At 38.1% G+C, this 18983-nt stretch overlaps 4 protein-coding genes across 4 annotated transcripts in view; 3 read left to right on the top strand and 1 right to left on the bottom strand.

Annotated features, from left to right (window-relative positions):
* The window catches only part of LOC18787555 (receptor-like serine/threonine-protein kinase At2g45590), a 1963-nt gene extending 1233 nt beyond the window's left edge, over positions 1 to 730 (top strand). Inside the window, 1 exon segment of the mRNA XM_007220254.2 lies at positions 3 to 730. Coding sequence (XP_007220316.2) covers positions 3 to 614 — 612 coding nt within the window. The 3' untranslated portion in view covers positions 615 to 730.
* On the top strand, positions 2710 to 4586 carry LOC18786862 (probable carboxylesterase 8). Its single transcript, XM_007220094.2, has one exon. It carries the CDS (start codon positions 3356 to 3358, stop codon positions 4412 to 4414), a length of 1059 nt encoding a protein of 352 aa, XP_007220156.1. The 5' UTR covers positions 2710 to 3355; the 3' UTR covers positions 4415 to 4586.
* On the bottom strand, positions 6352 to 7985 carry LOC18786705 (probable carboxylesterase 9). The gene has a single exon (XM_007219472.2). It carries the CDS (start codon positions 7589 to 7591, stop codon positions 6632 to 6634), a length of 960 nt encoding a protein of 319 aa, XP_007219534.1. The 5' UTR covers positions 7592 to 7985; the 3' UTR covers positions 6352 to 6631.
* Positions 13783 to 18862, top strand: LOC18786083 (UTP:RNA uridylyltransferase 1). The gene is made up of 6 exons (XM_007220843.2): positions 13783 to 15326; positions 15920 to 16288; positions 17487 to 17710; positions 17819 to 17882; positions 17991 to 18187; positions 18429 to 18862. Exons 1-6 carry the CDS (start codon positions 14202 to 14204, stop codon positions 18640 to 18642), a joined length of 2193 nt encoding a protein of 730 aa, XP_007220905.1. The 5' UTR covers positions 13783 to 14201; the 3' UTR covers positions 18643 to 18862.

An 18983-nucleotide genomic window follows, 5' to 3' on the forward strand; every position in this document is an offset into this window, starting at 1 on the left:
AGGATTTGGGGCAAGAGAGGAAGAAGAGGAAGATCATTAACTCCAGCCTTACACGGAGTATTGATTGGTGGTTGGATGGATTGGGTGGTGAAATTAGAAGTGGGAGGAGGAATAGCCAAGATTGGGGTAGTACTTGTGGTGGTGATGTTCCAAAGAGTGGTGGTATTAGTAGCACACCAAGCATGAGAGGCACAGTTTGTTATGTTGCCCCTGAATATGGTGGCGGTGGGCAGCTCTCTGAGAAATGTGATGTCTATAGCTTTGGGGTATTGGTTTTGGTCTTGATTTCGGGTCGGAGGCCTCTTCAAGTCACGGCCTCCCCCATGTCAGAATTCGAGAGGGCCAATCTAATTTCATGGGCCAGGCAGCTTGCTCGAAATGGGAAGCTTTTGGATCTTGTCGACCAGTCTATACATTCTTTAGATAAGGAAGAGGCATTGCTTTGTATCACAATTGCATTGCTATGTCTGCAGAGAACACCGGGCAAGCGGCCAACGATGAAGGAGATTGTGGGGATCCTTTTGGGTGAAGCAGAGCCACCCCATTTGCCCTTCGAGTTTTCACCTTCCCCGCCTTCCAATTTTCCGTTCAAGTCCCGGAAAAAGGCCCGGTGAGTTTGTGGGATTTTGTTAACTGTAGAGTGTACTTTTGTAGGTCCTTTCTAATTATCATGTTTTGTAGAAATTCATGCTTTAAAGGAAAGAAAAGTTGCATCATATTCATAAACTCAGGCTCTTTTTTCTTAGCTCTTTGGATGTTACTAAGTTTTGCTATAGAAAGAAGGCAACCCAAGTATTTTTTTTGCTCTGTTGACATTTAGGAGTTCCATGATTCATAGTAAAAGTAAACAAATGGAAACATTGCTTTTGCTTTTGAACGTTGAGGACAGTAGTAGTAGGCCATCATAATCAGCAATTTTTCCTCCTGGGACTCAATTGAGCAGAGCTTGCTTTATGTGACTTTTAGGACCTGAAACAGGGCCCGGGATGATGCTTCCCTTTTGAGTTGGTCTGCTACCTTTTAAAAGAGGCAGAATTTTGTGCCAAAGTAGCATCAGTTTCAGTAACATGGGGACAAATCTTGGTCCCATTTACAAACTGATCATTTAGCCACTATACTTCTCTGACTCAGTCTTTGTGTGTGTGTGTGTGTAATGTTTGAGGCAGGGCCATTGAGTTTGGTTAGTTGACCATCTTTTCATTCACTCTTCTGTTGCTTTTAGATCATGGCAAAAGCTGTTTAGCAAAGCTAGTGATAATTTTTTTAGCCTGGATGGGATGCTGAAGTCTTTATAGTTTATGCACATCAAAATATAATTTTGTGGTTTCTGAATTTTGGTTCCTGTTGAACGAGAAACACTTGTGTGAAACGTTGTTATTACTGACAAATCGCGACATGCCACGCTTTATAATTTTTTAACGTGGCAGTCTGTGATTGATTGGGGATAGCAAAACAGTGCAATCGACTTTTGAATTAGTGGCAACAGTGGTATTTAACTTTCCACATGGTCCCTTGTTTACTTCTGAACAGAATGAGATTCCACTCTGTCAGTGACAGCTTTGGTGACGAATACAGCTTAACTTTATGGCATTTCTGTGACTTCTACAGAGAGAGAGAGAGAGAGAGAGAGAGTTCAAAAGTTGATTTATGTTGGCACTGGTTTTTATCTACCGAGAAGTTTGAAATGATCACCATTTTTGTGAGCTTGTGTGGAGAGTGGAGACATGGCGTTGGGTCTTGTATCGGGGGATCTTTATGAATTTTGCCCATTGCCTACCGTTTTGTGCAGTTAACAGTTGTGATGCTATAAATTGGAAATTCAAGTGTTGTTGTTGCACCAATTACCCTTTAATATTATTAATGGGAATTTGCATCTTCTCATGCATAGCAGTTGACCCTGCCCTGCCGTTATTATGGTTTCTGTGTAGACACGAGAAAATTCAACCCTTATTTGGCCTGTCCACTTGGAACAAGGTGAGTAGTTGGGTATTAACATAAACAATAAATAGGTCGAATTAGTGTCAAACACCGAATAGCCTGATTTTAACACGATAAATAAACCCGTTTAATTAATATTACATGAAAGGAAATAATTTATTCTTCACATTTCTTATTTAGAATAATTGCTTGAATCCTTGTAAAATTATATAATATTTCTTTTTATGATAAAGTGATATTAAGGGAGAGAGAATCGAATCTAAAATCTCGAGTGCATGAGTAAAATGTTCTTAGCTACTTGAGTTACAAGTCCCTTATGTAAAATTATAGAATTATTTTCACTGTGCGAGCATGTTCCCATTATATTTTGGACTTGGGATGAGGAGGTTCATTATATTTTTGCATCCGGTAATGGGTATTAATTTTCGGGAGCTTCTATAATGAGGAGTTTAGAATGAGGTGCTTATTTGAGGGGTTCAATTTCACAATCAAACTATTTAAAATGTTTAAATCTATTAATTTTCTCACATTTATGAATGATGGAATTGAACTTCTTAAATAACCTCATCATTCTAAATTCCTCGTTATAGCCTTTCTGAGTTCTGCCGGTTGATGGGTAGTATGGTAAGTGGTATGGTACCCTTGGGCTTCATCCATCTAGTCAAACGTTTCTCAATGGTATTGTTTTGGTAGTCCAAGCCCCAAAACGTAAAAAAGAAGAGAACACTTAGCTGAGACAAGCCAGGGCCAGCAAAGGAGGGCACCAATTTCTCAATCTTTTTTTGGGCTGCATGACAAAAGATAAAATCTCCTATTTGCCAAATCACCTGTTATCATCTGAATTTGCCGAAGTCCAAATCTGTTGCTTTTACTTCGGTTTTGTTCTGGTCTTCTGGGTTGGTTTGTTTTTTTTTTTTTAATGCTGCTGACTCATGTCTAAATTACATTTGGTAACAACTCCAAGTTTGATTTGGTTCTTAATCACTGGTTTTAAGGCTCAATCATTCACTAATTCTTATTTCAAGTTCACTCTCACGTAATAATCTCAACGTCTGCATGATTCTCAGGATCATCCAATGGTTCTCAATACATCATCCTCCGCAACACAATTCTACCTCTTAATTTAGACAAGAGACTCTGATTTTGACCCCACACACACAGACACTCGTAATTAAATTTAAATCAATGCCCTCTTTTCTAGGTGAGGTATCGAGTGTATCTGTCTCTTGTCAATAATTGAATTGCCTGCAACAAAAATAAGTGCTTCTTCCTTCTGGCATTAATTGCTCATATCCTTTAATTCCCTCATCTGCCCGCTAACTCCCATTTTCTTCCACAAGTAACACTCACTTTCTCACAGACATAAACACAAACACTTCACGGGCATCCACACATTCCAAGCTACACACAGACAGCCATGGCGGATAAGCCTTCACAAACCCCAACATCCAACGACGACCCCTACAAGCTCCTCAACATCGTCAAAAACCCAGATGGCTCCCTCACCCGCCACCCCCCATTCCCCATAGTCCCCTCATCTCCGACTCCAACTGACTCCATTTCCTCCGCCGCAGCCACCCAGTCAAACTCACCCCAACTCGTTCTCTCCAAGGACATCCAAATAAACCCAACAACTAAAAACTCCGTAAGGATCTTCAAGCCCCACCCTCTTCCCGCAAACTCTAAGCTCCCTCTTATCTTCTACTTCCATGGCGGCGGCTTCGTCCTCTTCTCCGTGGCTTTACAACCTTTCCACGACTCCTGCTCTCGCATGGCGCTCTCTCTCCCGGCCCTCGTCGTCTCCGTCGAGTACCGCCTGGCTCCCGAGCACCCTCTCCCCTCTGCCTACGACGACGCCGTTGAGGCCGTCGACTGGGCCCGCAGCCAGGCCTCCAACGTCAACGGCTGCGATCCCTGGTTGAAGGACACCGTTGATTTCTCCAAGTGCTTCCTATTGGGCAGCAGCGCCGGGGCTAATATCGTCTACCACGCGGGTCTACGCATCGCGAGCGCTGATCTCTCTCCAGTGAAGATCCGAGGGCTAATATTGAACCAGCCTTATTTCGGTGGGGTCGAGAGGACTCAGTCCGAGTTAAGGCTGATCAACGATCGGATTTTGCCGTTGGTTTCTAATGATTTGATGTGGGCCCTGTCATTGCCGAGTGGAGCTGATCGGAATCATGAGTATAGCAATCCGACGGTACGGGGCGGTGATGAGAGGATCGGACAGTTGCCAACGTGTGTAGTGAGAGGGTTCGGTGGGGACCCACTGGTGGATAGGCAGAAGGAGTTTGTGAAGTTGTTGGAGTCACGTGGGGCGCATGTGGTGGCCAAGTTTGAAGAGGATGGTTTTCATGGAGTGGAGCTCTTTGATCCCAGCAAGGCTAAGGCTCTGTACGACATCGTTAAGGATTTAATCCATTCTTGCGGTGCAAACGACAGTAAAGCTGTTGGCGTTTCGAAATCAGCTATCTGAAAGAAGCTGAGTTGGATTTTACATTTTATTATAAATATTTGTATGAATTAATTTATTCCCTTTTGTCTTGTTCTGATATTGTGAATTCTATGAGCACTAATTTTTATGTCATAATTCAAGCATTTTGGGCATGTTGTTAGAAATAAAATGGAGTGAATGCAAGATTTCCAAACCTCGAAAGAAAATGGTTGTTATGACTTGAGCTACAAGCGATTCGGAGAGAGGGTTTACAACACAAATATTCATCGGGTGAAAAGTAACAATTCTACGTGAACAGAAGTAAAATCAACAAATATTAAAATAAAATAGATATAAAAAAAGGTATTTTCTAATAATATTAAGTTGAAGTTGAAGTTGATGTTGATGTTGGAGCAAACTTTATACTAGACATTTGATGTTGAAGTTGATTTTGTGTCCGTTTCGCAGATCTACCAAATCAAGTGGTACTTCGTGGGTTGGACGGTCCTAAAGTGGTACTCGTGCAATCTTCATCATACCAACAATTAATATCTCTGCACGTATATTATATTAATCAGTGCATTCATGATTAGGGTAGACACAGTCTAGATTAGATTGATTTTACTTCGAAATTATGGCTGAAGTAATTACAATATAATGGTTTGGTTTGATTCGATTTTGATAAGAATCATGAAGAAAATCGAACCAAACTAAATCAATTTAAGACAGTTTGATTCGGTCAGTTTGGGACTAAACACAATTCTTTTTCCTTTTGCATTTTTTCAACATTGTTAGCTCAATTCAACCAACAAATTCACAAATTACTTCATACTTAAATCATTTTCTAGAGTACAAAACCATCCTAAAGCTCAGCATGCTATAAAATTTCAAATTTCGATTACTAATATAGTTCAATTCAAATATTCATATACAGTTATTACTTAATTAGAGTATTACACATATAAAATATAATATAAATAAAAAAATATACACATAAATGGTTCAGTTTGGTTTAGATCGGTTTACAAAAGCTCAAAACCAAGTCAAACCAAACTATATACAGCCCAGTTTGGTTTTTAAATCGTTTAACTTTTTCTTAATAAAACCAAATCAAATCAAACTATATATGGTCCAATTTGGTTTTTAAACCGTTTAACTTTTTCTTGATCAAAACCGAACTAAACCGATAATTACAAGTTGATTCAGCGAGTTTTATCAATTCGGCCGGATTAATGCCAAGCTTTACAATTAATTAATTAGTTGATGAGCTTTTGTTTCTTTCTAATTTCTTTCTTTTTTCATTTCTCACTTCCTGCTTTTGTTATTGTGATTGTCTCCAAGATTTGAGTTGAACATTATTGTGTTGTGCAATAAGAAAAAAAAAAAAAAAAGTCAAAGTTCCGTTGTCTCCAAGATATGATTCCTTATGTTCCCACAAAGACTCTGCAAGCTCCTTTGAATCCAGTTTATTCTTTAACTAAAACAGAGTCTACACAAGCCCATATTAGTTCTTCTGAAGCTTTACTCAAACCAAGTCATGTATCCAGTTCTTCTTTTCCTAAAGTTCCACTGTCAACATGCGCTTGTGAGTAATCTCCAACACTTTCTCACTCTGCCTCAAATTACTCTTCAAGAAACTGTAAGCATAGTCAATCTCAATCACAGTCACAATTCTTTTAACCATACCGGCTCATTTCTCAGCTGCCACTTCAGTTTCCCCAATTAACCATACCAGCCCATAATAGTTCTTGTTGCTTATCTTGATCGTCAACTTGCCTCACATCCTGGTTGCCCTTCTCATCCTTAACCAACCCGTCATCGGATTCCCCCTCCTTGATGTCAAATTACTTCTTCTCTCCACTAGTGCAATGCTGTGCATAGTTCTCCGAGATATCCAAATAAGCATGTGCACAATTTCCTATCCGACTAGGGCTTGGTGGGGACTCTAAAAAATAAAGTTACTAAACATTACATTAAATTTAAATTTAGTACAGATTCGAAGGAAAATTGATTGTGTTGTGAATATATTTCTAATAAGATACGCTAAAAAGATTTCGAAATTTAGTGCTCGTTTGATAACCATTTTAATTTTTGTTTTTAGTTTTCATTTTCTGTGTTAGAGTATAGAGGAGAGGAGAACGGAGTGAGGATGAGAGGGAGGAGAAACAAAAGTGAAAACAAAAGCTTGAAAATGAAAACTGAAACTGAAATAATTATCAAACCGCCCTACATTCTCATTCACAAATAATCACCTCCAAATTAGATGATAAACTCCTTAACAATGTTCAAAACGGCAGCGGCCCGCCTAGAGTCAACAAAGTCAACGTTATGGAACCCAAGATCATCAAACCGCGCATCAACCCTCACCCCACAAGCCACCAGCATCGTCACAAATTCCTGCTGCCGATCGATCATGGGGTCCCCACCAAACCCAATCACCAAACACCGTCCCAGCCGCTTGATCAAATCCCTGTGCACTTCGTCCGCCATCGGATTACAATACGGATGGTTCCTGTCCGTCGACTTCGGTAAAGCCATGTCCCACATGAGATCCAGCACAGGCAACGGAAGCAACTGGTCCGTAGCGAATCGCAGCTCCGAATTAGTCCTCTGCAGCCCACCGAACATGGGCTGGTTCATAATAATCCCGGAGATCTTCAGAGGCTCAAGCTGGAGCTGGTACGCTTTCAACCCGGAGAAAAAGACGATATTGCCCCCGCACCCGCAGCCGTACAAGTAGCACCTGGACACGTCGGCGTAGTCTCGGATCCAGTTCTCGCCCTTCGGGTCCTGGGCCTGGGCCCGGACCCAATGGATCGCGTCGAGGGCGTCGTGGTGCTGGGCCGGGAGCCGGCTCTCGGGCGCGAGGCGGTAGTTGACGGAGACGATGATGACGGGAACCTCGGAGGTGATCTGAGAGCAGTTGGTGTGGGCGGCGGCGTCGGCAGCGGAGAGGAGGATCCAGCCGCCGTGGTGGAAGTAGATGATGATGGGTAGCCGAGCCACGGTGTTGTCGTTTGACGGGAGTTTAGTGGGTCGGAAGATTCGGGCCCAGGTTCGGGTTTCCGGGTTGAGCGTGACGTCCTTGAAAACGACCGGGTCCCCCGGGGTGGGGTCCGTGTTGGTGGGCGTCGTGGGGGTGGTGGCGGGGCGGGTCAGAGTATCGGTGGCGGGGTCGTGGGATATGTTGAGGTGGGCGTACGGGTCGAATTTAGACATTTTGGTAAATTTTTACGCAATGTACGTGGTTAGCTAGCTGAAACCAGAAGCATGGGTTCCATTTTTTATTTTTTATTTATAAAAATTTGTTGGGGTTGTTTTTCAGTGGGATTTTGAATTTTGAATGCAGCAACTGAGTTGATAAATTTTCTGGATTTGATTATTGTGTTTTATCGGAAATGTAGGAGGGTTTGTCGCATTTTCACCATGATATTTGGGTAGCAAGTTTACACTTGGTTGAATGTTTCCATGGAATGGGGTTTTACTTATCCCATGCAATCCGTTAGTGATAACGGACTTGTAGGAAATACAGTTTTCTTTGGGACTTTAAATTTGGATTTCATGAGTAATTTTTCCATGTAACCGTCGATGTTATTAATTTCCTCTATTTATAATCTGTGTATAATAAAACATATATGATTATAACATCGTCACGCTATATAATTTTTCAATTTTTAGGGCTAAAGAAAACATCTTGAATTTTGACACTAAAAAAGTTAAGGGGACATGCGAGGGGCAAAATTATTTGTAGGATTTTCTCAGACACTTTTTTTATGAAATACAATCAATTTGACAATCACAATTATTTTGCAACATTGGAAATGAATACTTTGTGTCATTTCAATTGTTTTCCACTTGAAAATTAAAATTAAATTGTATATAAAGCTGAGTTGAAAATATGTATCATGTCTATATTCCACACAGTTCACTAGTTTTCTAAATCTACATTCTGATACTATTTTTTATATTGAGTGGAAATATTGGAGGAAATTAAATTGATGAATTCTGAAGAAGTTTTGCTTTCTTCCATTGTTGGTTTGAATCTTTTGTGTCCATATAATTTCGATAAATTTAATGTTCCTAGTATCTCTTTATGAAAACTGTTGTATTTCTCTTATGAAGGTTCATTTGTGCTGTTACTTTTCTTAGAGACGTGGTAATTTTGAGGGAGAGACAATTTCTACAGGTAGGGGTGGATGTATTAAGGGACAAACGAGGACGAAGTAAATTTTCTGGGTTGGAGTATTGGATTTTATCGGAAGTATAGGAGCCTCTACATATAGATATGAATTTTTTAAATATGTAAAGGTTTGGTAATTTGGCACCATGATATTTGGATGAGCAAGTACACACTAGGTTTAATGTTTCCAAGGGGATGGGGTTTTCCTTATCCAATTGGTGATTCGGTGTCACCAGACTGGTAGGGAATATTGTTTTATTTGGCACGTTGAATCTGATTTTCATGAATATTTTTTGTATGTCACAGTCAATGTTATTAATTTCCTCGATTTATAATCTGAGTAAAATAAAACACATATTGTTATATCAACATCACACTAAAAAATATTTTTAGGACTAAAGACAAAAGCTTGAATTTTGAAGCTAATGATTTAGGGGACTGTCACACCAAATGCAAAACAGAAGCTATATTTTATCTCTAGACCCAACCTAACTTCCTAAATATTCTCACTCTCACTCATCTAAATAAAACAATCCAACATCGCTTCTTTCTATTACACAGAATCAAACCCATTTGAGACAAGGTATATTAAATGATTTGCTTTAGATTGATAAATTTATTTAAAATATATTTTATGGGAAGCTTTTGGTGTTTTTATTTCGTATTTGATAAGTTGTTTTTATGGTTCATATGTAGTTTTTTTTCTAATAAATTGAGCTCAGATATCGAGTACGCATTCAGACTTAGTTTACCAAAACAAAGGACTGTTCGGAAACTATTCACCGATTGATCTCAGTTTTTTTTTTATTTTTAAAGCGTGGATTTGTTTGATGAGAAGTTGATGTGGGCACATTCCAGTCGGGCCCTGTTTACCATTCAAATTGGAACCAAAACAAAAAAAAAATTTTACATTCTTCGATATTCATGCCGAATCAATCTAGACCTATACGATTTGAGTTTTGGTTCACCCATTTTTCTCAATTTGGGAATATGAGAAGCTCCATAAAGGTGATGGCGGCGAGCCATTGATTTGTCAAATCGAGCTAGAGGTGAACAAAAGATAAAAAGGAAGATAAAAAGAAAGAAAGGGGTGGAAGAGAAAGAAAGGAGGTGTGAAAAGGAAAATGACCATGGTTCACCTAAAAGAAAAAAAATAGTGTTATAATTGTCATTTAATTGATTATAAATTTGGATTAAGACATTTGAGTATTAATTGGGCTAAAAATATAGAGGGCTGTTAAATGAACTCTAAAATTAACTGAGTACACCCCAGTATCAAACTATTTATTGAATTACTAATTTACCCTAATATAAAATGACCAAAAATGATATATTGAATTGTGAAACAAATATAATTTTAATAAGTACACCATATTCTAAAAATATAAAAAGTACACCCTACTCACCATATTCAACCAAATTGATTTTTTTTTTTTGCTTTGTTTGTTAACCTCAATAATAATAATAAAATGAATGATTAGGGAGGGACCAACCATAAAGCCAGGCTGGATTAACAAATGTGTCCAAAGATGGGTAAGTTGAGAATGGATCTTGTACTATGAGACACTGATCACAATGTTTGTCTGATTCATATAGAATTGCATAATTAATGACAATAATGATATTTCTTATGAAAACTTTTCAAATAGAAGAAAACTATGAGTCCTAGACTTGTTACTCAGCATACAAAAAAAAGTTCCAGCCAACCATTTGCATTTGATTCTGAATTTGAATGAGGTTCCAGCCAACCAAGGCCAACAACGCTGCAAATTTAAAGGCGACACTACAGTGTGATTCCCAGTTACTCCACTTCACAATGTATTTCAATCCTTGGCCACCAAATGAACATGCTTATGCTTGTTCTCAACTTTAAATCTGGAGCTTGAATTGATCTGGCACCAAACAAGTAATATGATTAAAAATAATAATGTAAAGGTGGAGCCAAGATCAATAGATACCATTTAATTGAAAGTACTAAATAAACATTGGATAGGCAAACCTTGTGATCAAGCAGATCATTGTATCACTGAGTTTGGCTTCATCATCTATTATGTCAGAACAAGTTTTTTCCAGTTTCCTCATTTTCAGGACTCGATCATTCTGCACCAATGCATACAAAAAGCAGATTTGAGTGTATATATATATATATATATATATATAAACAAAGCTGTTTTAGGTTTTTATAATGGTGTATTAGGATGTAATTGGGGTATTTTTGGTAGTTAAATAGGGTAAACTTAGTTAATTTTATATTTAGATTTAAATATTATGGTATACTTAGATAATATGGTGTACTCAATTAATTTTAGGGTTCGTTTAGCTGCACTCAAGATATAAATACTACTTGAGGTTTAGAATGTGATTTGTGCAAAGGACCCACAAATGTAGTGGTTTAGGATAATTGCTCCCTAAGTATATGTCCTGGGTTCGGATCCTAACATCCGTGTAATATGTGTGAGTTTAGTATATTATTGCCTCTCTCAATAAGAAAAATCCTCAAAAAATGTGATTAGAATATTAATTGAGTTTATTCGTATATTTTGATATAAATAAGTGTTATTGAAACAATCCGGTTCGTTTTTTGAGCTTAAGTTGGCTTTTTTTGTTGTTGTCAATACAATTTCTTTTCAACTTCGATTCGGTTTGTCAGGTTGACCAGTTTTTTTCCCACCCCTAATGAGAAGCCACTAAACCCTCTATTATGTTTTAATGATCAACTGTCAAACCCTCTAACATAGTTTTATTAACTAGCTATGAAAAGATTCATGTGCATTCAATATTTGTTTATTGAATAGAACCACGATAACCAATTCAAAAAATTATTTAAAAAGTAAAAAAATACTCACAAATGTCGATATTACTTTAACATTCCTCAATGAAAAGCTTCCAAATGACAATTTAACTTTGCTTTAGTCAAGAATAGCTTAAATATAAATTATGTGAAGTTTCACTTACATGTTGAAGTGTGAGCACATTAACGCAATGAGGTGTATAAGGCCATCTTCAACAGCAAGCTAAACTCACAAATTTAGCCCTTTCACACCCAAAAGCAATCTCCAAAAAGTGTGCTAAACCTGCCATATCACTGGAACTTGGTCAATAGGCTGAAGAGGCCAAGTTCTGGGCCAAACTTGACATGATTCACGGGTGGGCTATTTCAGGCCTGCTGACGTAAGCTAATCGTTATTATTATTATCCAAAATTGATTTTGTTTTTGAAAAAGTTTTTAAAAATTCATAATACCAACCGCATTTCTACATAATTTCCCACATTCTTTTTATCCTTCCTTTTACATACTATCCTTACTCTTTCCATTCTTCTACAAAATTTTCCACAATTTTTTCATTTTTTACATATTATCCTTCCTCTTTTCTCATACAAAAATGCCCCCCTTCATTTAAAATGCATTTTGAATATGGTCTAAATAGTACTTTAATTAAACTAACCAATATATTTAAAGAATATGCTAACAATAAATAAAATATTGAAAGGCTATGATTTTTGAGAAAAAACGATAATATTTGTTGATGAAATTGAACAAGTACAAAGTCACAAAAGTGCCGAAATGGGTACAATATCTTGAGTGACCAAACACAACAACATGTTGATTTGATCTGGAGAGAATTACGCGCTTGTACTCAAACTAACAATACAAATCCACCATGCAACGGCAGAAACGGCAGATCCGTATTGCAGCTAAAAAATTAAAATACAAAACACAGCAAACTCCTATAGAGTTCCTGAGAATTAAAATAAAATAAAGCAAACTCCTAAAGAGTAATAATTTACTAAAACAAACAAAGAAACAATATCACCGCTCCAGATCCTCTCTAGTAACCGAAGAGACCCATAACGCCATACCGGCTAAACCCTCAATGCCACACTAGCTAAACCCCAGCCCACACAAAACGGTAACTTCCATGATTGTAACTCCAAACTCTGAACTAGGGCCAACACCCTTTGTATGTGCACCAAAAGCAACAACTAAATTATGGAGACAATGGTGTTTTGCCATGGCTACTTCAACATCAGCTACAAATTAGCAGAGGAACAGTTGCTATCCCACCTGCAACCAAAAACAAAAAACAAAAATACAAAACAAAACCAAGATCCACGTGGATCTGGGCAGCAAAAAGCCTCATCACAAACCAAAACTCCAAGCCCTAACATATGAGGAAATTGGGAAGGAAAATAAAAGGGAAGAGGGGTTGAGAGGGAAGAAAGAAGAGGAAGAGGTAGGGCAAAAATAGTGGAGATGAGGGGCAGAGACCACATCCCTCCCTTGATGCAGCTGAAGGGTGTGGGGGTTTTAAACTGTAAAAAGGTCTAATCTTAAGGGGCTATGATTTTGTCATGCGCTGATGGAGATGATAAAAATATAACGTTATTGCATTGTTGGTTGATATGATACGAATCATGATGCACATAGTTAACCAGTAAGCGCATAAACATGACAGTAGTAAGTAGTAGTTAATGTTAATACAAATATTTGTAAATCGGTCTAAATTTAAGATTCCCGAGTCTCTATATTTAACATTGATGAATTTATACACGTTAAAAAAAATATCAACCACTTAATTAATCTAACGAATTTTAAGTAATCCACGTCAATATAATTGTATTAGACAAGAACTCTCACTTTGCACCTTATCATTGTAACTTTTTCATCTTAGTCTCCCCTCCCTTCGACCCCACCTGCACCTTTGTCTTTGCCTGTTACTTTCTTTTCTTCTTTCTGCAACAATTAAACAAACCCACACCACTATCTTCCTCCCCACCACATCAAGCCCCTTTTTTTCCATTCTTTTTATACGTTTTTGCATATATGAAACCCACAACCAAATTGCAGAAACCAAAAAAACTAATTGTATCAAACCTGAACAGAAAATACATCAAATCAAACTCAAGAGGAAATTAAAACAAGCCCAAGAGAAAGATGAAGACGAACCCATGAGCAGAAATTAAACAAACCTAGCCAAATTAGCCATTTTAATAATCATAATCTATACCTAGTGTGATTTTCTTTTTGAGAACCAATTCACATATCATATTTAAGTCATATTAATAAATTTAAAATGCTAAATTATTAGTATGAGACATGGCTAATTGATTTGGGAAATCAAATTCCAGATTTTCATAATTATCAAATGATATAATTATAGGAGAGAAGGGGGAAAGGCCGCATGAGAGAGGAAGAGATGAGTAAGTGATACAGTGCAAAAGGAGACTTTTTAATTTAATACAATTATGCTGATGTGGAATAATTAAGTTTCATTAGATCTATTAAACAGTTAATATTTTCCTAAATACATATAAATACACCAATATTAAATACAGAGCCTCGATCCTCCAAATCCAAATCTAAACAAACATCTCCTAAACTACATTGTAAATGAATTCACCTGTTGTTAGCAAAAAATAAAAATAAAAATAAAAACTAAACTACATCAACTCATTAAACAACAACAGTGCTCTCTCTCTTTCTCTCTCTCCTACACGCTCCTTTTTATTATTCTTTCTTAATGCACTCTCTCTCGCTCTCTTTCTCACTTCCAGACTTTTTTGGAAGAGTCGCTTCAGAGACTGGGAGCTGCGACTGCTCAAAAACTGAAAATTCGAAGAAGCCCATACGCAGCCCAGCCCAGCCCAATGGCCGGCGGTGGAGGTGACGCTCCGCCTCTGCCGGCGTCTAACGGCGGAGAGTTCCTCCTGTCCTTGCTCCAACAGAAGCCTCATCTCCTTCACCACCAACAGCAACATCAACATCAACAGCAGCAACAACAATCTCTGGTGCTTGATCCGGCGGTGGCAGCCGTGGGCCCCACCCTCCCCTTCCCGCCGATACCACCGTGGGCATCATCCAACGGCCGGGATCATCTTTCTCAGCTCCCCAACCCTTCTTCTTCTTCTCTCTGGTCCACCCAATCTCCTCCTTCTCCTTTCAACTTTCTAGGGTTTCCCCAAAACCCCTATCCCTCTCCCTCTCCTCCCAATCCCTTTCCCCAATTTGGTGGAAATCAATTCCCGGGAAACCTCGCCCTTACGGACGATTTGAGAAATCTAGTAGGGTTTCAGAGTCCGAGCAATAATGCCCTCCAAAGCCAAAACCTTGCCCAGCTGAAACAGCAGCACCAAGAGCAGCAGAAGCTCAAGTTTAGTTACTTGCCCAGCGACATTATCCGAAATCCCGAGCCTCCAGTGACTGCCAACACATCCTCTGAGGTTTCCAATCTCAGTAATGGCTTCGACCGGAGTCTCAATTTGAATCCGAACAATTCTTCCTCTTCGAATGAGTTTCGGCATGGAAATCCTGATACTTTCAATTCTCGGGAGCAGGAACGACGGGGCGGAGGTGGAGGTGGAGCTGGAAGGGGAAAGCAATTTCAGAGGAATACTCCACCGCCTGGGTTTGGGAACAATTCGAGAGGAGGAGGGAATTGGGATTCTGGGAGTAGAAGGAGAGATTTTGAGCACAATGTGGATCGGGAAAGGCAGAGTTCAAGTGAATTTGTGAGGAACCGGGATGCTTCTTTTGAGGATGAGAGAGTGAGAAGATTGGCAAGTGAAGACAGTCGAATTCGAGGCAATGGGGCTCGTGGACTGGGGTTCAGTGCACAGCTTGATGATCCTGGTCCGCCCACTGGCGCCAATCTTCATTCGGCTTCAGCTTCAGAGATTGAAAAGTCGATGATGAATTTGCAGCATGAAAAGGATGACAAGAATGAGGAGGATGACAAGAATGAGGCGAAGCAACACCATAATTCGCGCGAAAAGGTTGAACCTTTTTTTATTTTCCTTTCTATTATGAATTTACGATACATACAAAGGTTTTGAATGCTATGAGAATTCATGAAGTGAATTTGTTTGTTTGGATTCAAGTTGATGCTTACCTATGTTAATTCTCTGCTTGACACTTGTTTCAAAGCTTTTGTGTTTTGGTGAATTTGTAACTGCTCTGCAAGTTAATAAATTTCTGCAAATGATACCTATCATTCCATAGCAAGCATAGTTATACATGGAGATGCACAAGCAGAGTAATTTTTTGTTGTCAGACTGTTAATCAGAATGATTGGTAAAGTGAAGTCATGTCTGAATATGCGGTCTGGGTTATACCAAACTCTTTCGCACAAGAGAAAATTATGTAATGAATGGAGAGTTTATTGGGACTTCACTTGATTATCGTTTTTGAGAAGCATCTCACTCTCATCTACACTATATGTTAGCCATCCATATCTAAACATATGGTGCGACACCAATTCTCAAGTCAGGTCCTTATAAGAAGCCATCGTTTGTGTGTGTTTGTGTTCGTTAATTATCCAAAGCAACAAATGGTTTAGATATGAGTTACTTATAGTTTTCATTATCAGGATTCAAGATCAGATAACAGAGGACAACACCTACTTAGCCAAAGAATGAGAATCTTCAAAAGTCAGATGCAATGTCGCTTTGACATAGACAGGCTAAATGCTCCTTTTCTTGCAATTTATGATTCCTTGATACCAACTGAGGAAGAGAAGGCTAAGCAGAATCAATTATTTACATTATTAGAGACATTAATAACCAAGGAATGGCCTGAAGCTCAGCTGTATGTCTATGGGTCGTGTGGCAACTCATTTGGAGTTTCTAAAAGTGATATTGATCTTTGTCTTGCAATTGATGTGGCAGATGACAACAAGTCTGAGATCTTATTAAGGTTGGCAGATATTTTGCAATCAGACAATCTACAGAATGTGCAGGTGAATCAGAGTGCCTCTCCTCATGAATTTATGTGATAGATAAAACTTTACATTTGGGCATTGGCAAATGTTGATGGATGCTACTTGCAATGTTTTGGTCATTGTATTGACTGATGTGCTTTTCTCAATGAGAGTTTTGGGTATAAAAAATTCTTCAACGGCATAAATTTTAACTTTTTGACAAAAAATTACCCTCTGACGGCACAGAAAAACAAAAGCTGAATTATATCTTCGAGTTATAAATGATATGGGAAACTGTGCTTCTTTCGGTTGATAAGGGAAACACAAGGGGAATGTTTTTACCTACTTAGGGCTTTACCTATGCAAAATATTGTTTGGCCACTTATACTTGATGGTTGATTGGATATATTGAAGTGGTAGAAAATTATATCTCTTGTCATGGAATCTTTTTAAGATGCAAGACTCTGATATTTGTGATGGTATTAGACCTTTATATGCAAGACTCTGATATCTTATATGCAAGAATCAGGGCTGTTATATTACTATTTAAGATTTATCTTATGGTTCTGTAAGCAGTATTATTCTTTTGTATAATGTCCCATTGAGTGTTGAGTGCAATGAACTGTAAAACATTATATTAGAGGAGAGGAAGATAAAATTTCTGTGGTTACGTTGTTAAACAAGGCTCTATGGTTTTGCTTTAGTAATTTGTTGGTATTGCGTACTCACACGAATATCTTATTACCATAAAATTGTATAAAGAGTTGAAAAAGATTATTAGGGATTGGTCAACTAGGTGTGGAATATAAATATTTCATGCTTTGCTTGGCATTATGTGTTGGATTCACATATCTCGTCCACATGAATTTCAAGGAATGCTGTTTAAACCTAGACTTCAAATCTTTATCACATGTGTGCTTAAGATAGAGCTTTCTTCCCCCACCTTTTTTTTTTCATTCTTTAAGTAACATTCTCTATCTTGACTGTTAAATCCAGGAAATGCGTAGGTAGCTTTTTGGCTTATTAGTAACAAGGCGTTCATGAAATGCAATTCTGTATCCCGCATGTTGATGCAGTTATCATACATCTAAGTCTAACTTTAGGGATCTTGTGAAACAACGTTTGAATATTACCACCTTATGCATAACCCTTTCTATCCGGGCAACACAACTTTTGGTGGTTTAATTCTCTTAAGAGTTTTGTATAACCACTTTATGCATATTCCTGTTTGTTTCAGGCGTTGACACGTGCTAGGGTTCCCATAGTAAAGCTTATGGATCCTGTCACTGGTATCTCCTGTGACATATGCATCAACAATGTTTTGGCTGTTATAAATACAAAGCTTCTTCGTGATTATGCAAAAATAGATGCAAGATTACGGCAGTTGGCTTTTATTGTGAAACATTGGGCCAAGTCAAGAGGAGTCAATGAAACTTACCAAGGAACCCTATCTAGCTACGCGTAAGTTAACTTTTGAATCTCACCTTCCCAACATTAGCAACACAAGGTTGGGAGATACTTTTGTTCCCTTTGCCATGAAAATCTAAATGTTTGCCTTTTCTTTTTCAGGTATGTTTTGATGTGCATTCATTTCTTACAACAGCGCAGACCCGCTGTTCTTCCCTGCTTACAGGTATGTCTTCCTAGTTTGCTTCAACGAGAGGCATGCAAGGCATATATGGACGTCATATTCAGTATCGTTCTATTTGTGTGTTTAAGCACTACCTCTGTTCTCTTTCAGGAAATGCAGTCAACATACTCTGTCACTGTCGAGAACATTGAATGTGCTTTCTTTGATCAAGTAGACAAACTTCGAGATTTTGGATCCCATAACAGGGAACCTATTGCTAAACTGGTGTGGGCATTTTTCAATTACTGGGCATATGGTCATGATTATGCAAATTCTGTCATATCTGTTCGTACAGGAAGCATACTCAGGTGAGATATGGAATCTGTTATGTTTTATTAAGATAAGTGACTTAAAATATTGATTCATTATATAATTATTACTTAACCAGTTTTGTTTCTTTCTTTTAAGTGTGTGTTGAATGGAAGGACAGTTAAATTGTCATCACTGGAATATTCTAAGTATTTTGAGAACATTTGCATATCTTTACCATGAAAATTATTTAACACCCCCCAAAGAAAAGAAACTTAGCTATGATGTTAATTTGTTCAGCAAGCGGGAAAAAGACTGGACAAGAAGGATTGGGAATGATCGGCATTTGATATGCATAGAGGATCCTTTCGAGATATCCCATGACCTGGGTCGAGTGGTGGACAAGTACAGCATAAAAGTTTTAAGGGAGGAATTTGAACGTGCAGCCGGGATCATGCAATATGATGCAAATCCTTGTGTGAAGCTCTTTGAACCCTACGTTCCTGGTGTTTAATTGTTTACTGGTGGAGTATAATTTTGGTGAAGCAGCTATGGTGAATGAAATAAACTAAGATTGTAAAGTACTGTGGTGCCCCATTTTCCATCTTTCTGTGATGTTTATAGCTTGTTTAATTTCTTAGGCTTTATTTAAATGTTGCTCGTTGTAAAAAAAAAAAAAAAAAATTTGTTTATATAAATTTTACTCTCGTGATATCCCAAGAGGTTTGATGCAATGGTTTGTTATTCTAAAACAACTACATAAAATGATGAGAGTAAGCTGTTGAACTCTCTGAATTACTCAATTTTCAATTTGCCGTACGGATGTTAAAAAAAAATAAAATTTAAGGGTCTAAA

This window comes from Prunus persica, chromosome G2 (genome assembly GCF_000346465.2).
Source record: "Prunus persica cultivar Lovell chromosome G2, Prunus_persica_NCBIv2, whole genome shotgun sequence".
In the NCBI taxonomy this organism is placed as follows: Eukaryota; Viridiplantae; Streptophyta; class Magnoliopsida; order Rosales; family Rosaceae; genus Prunus; species Prunus persica.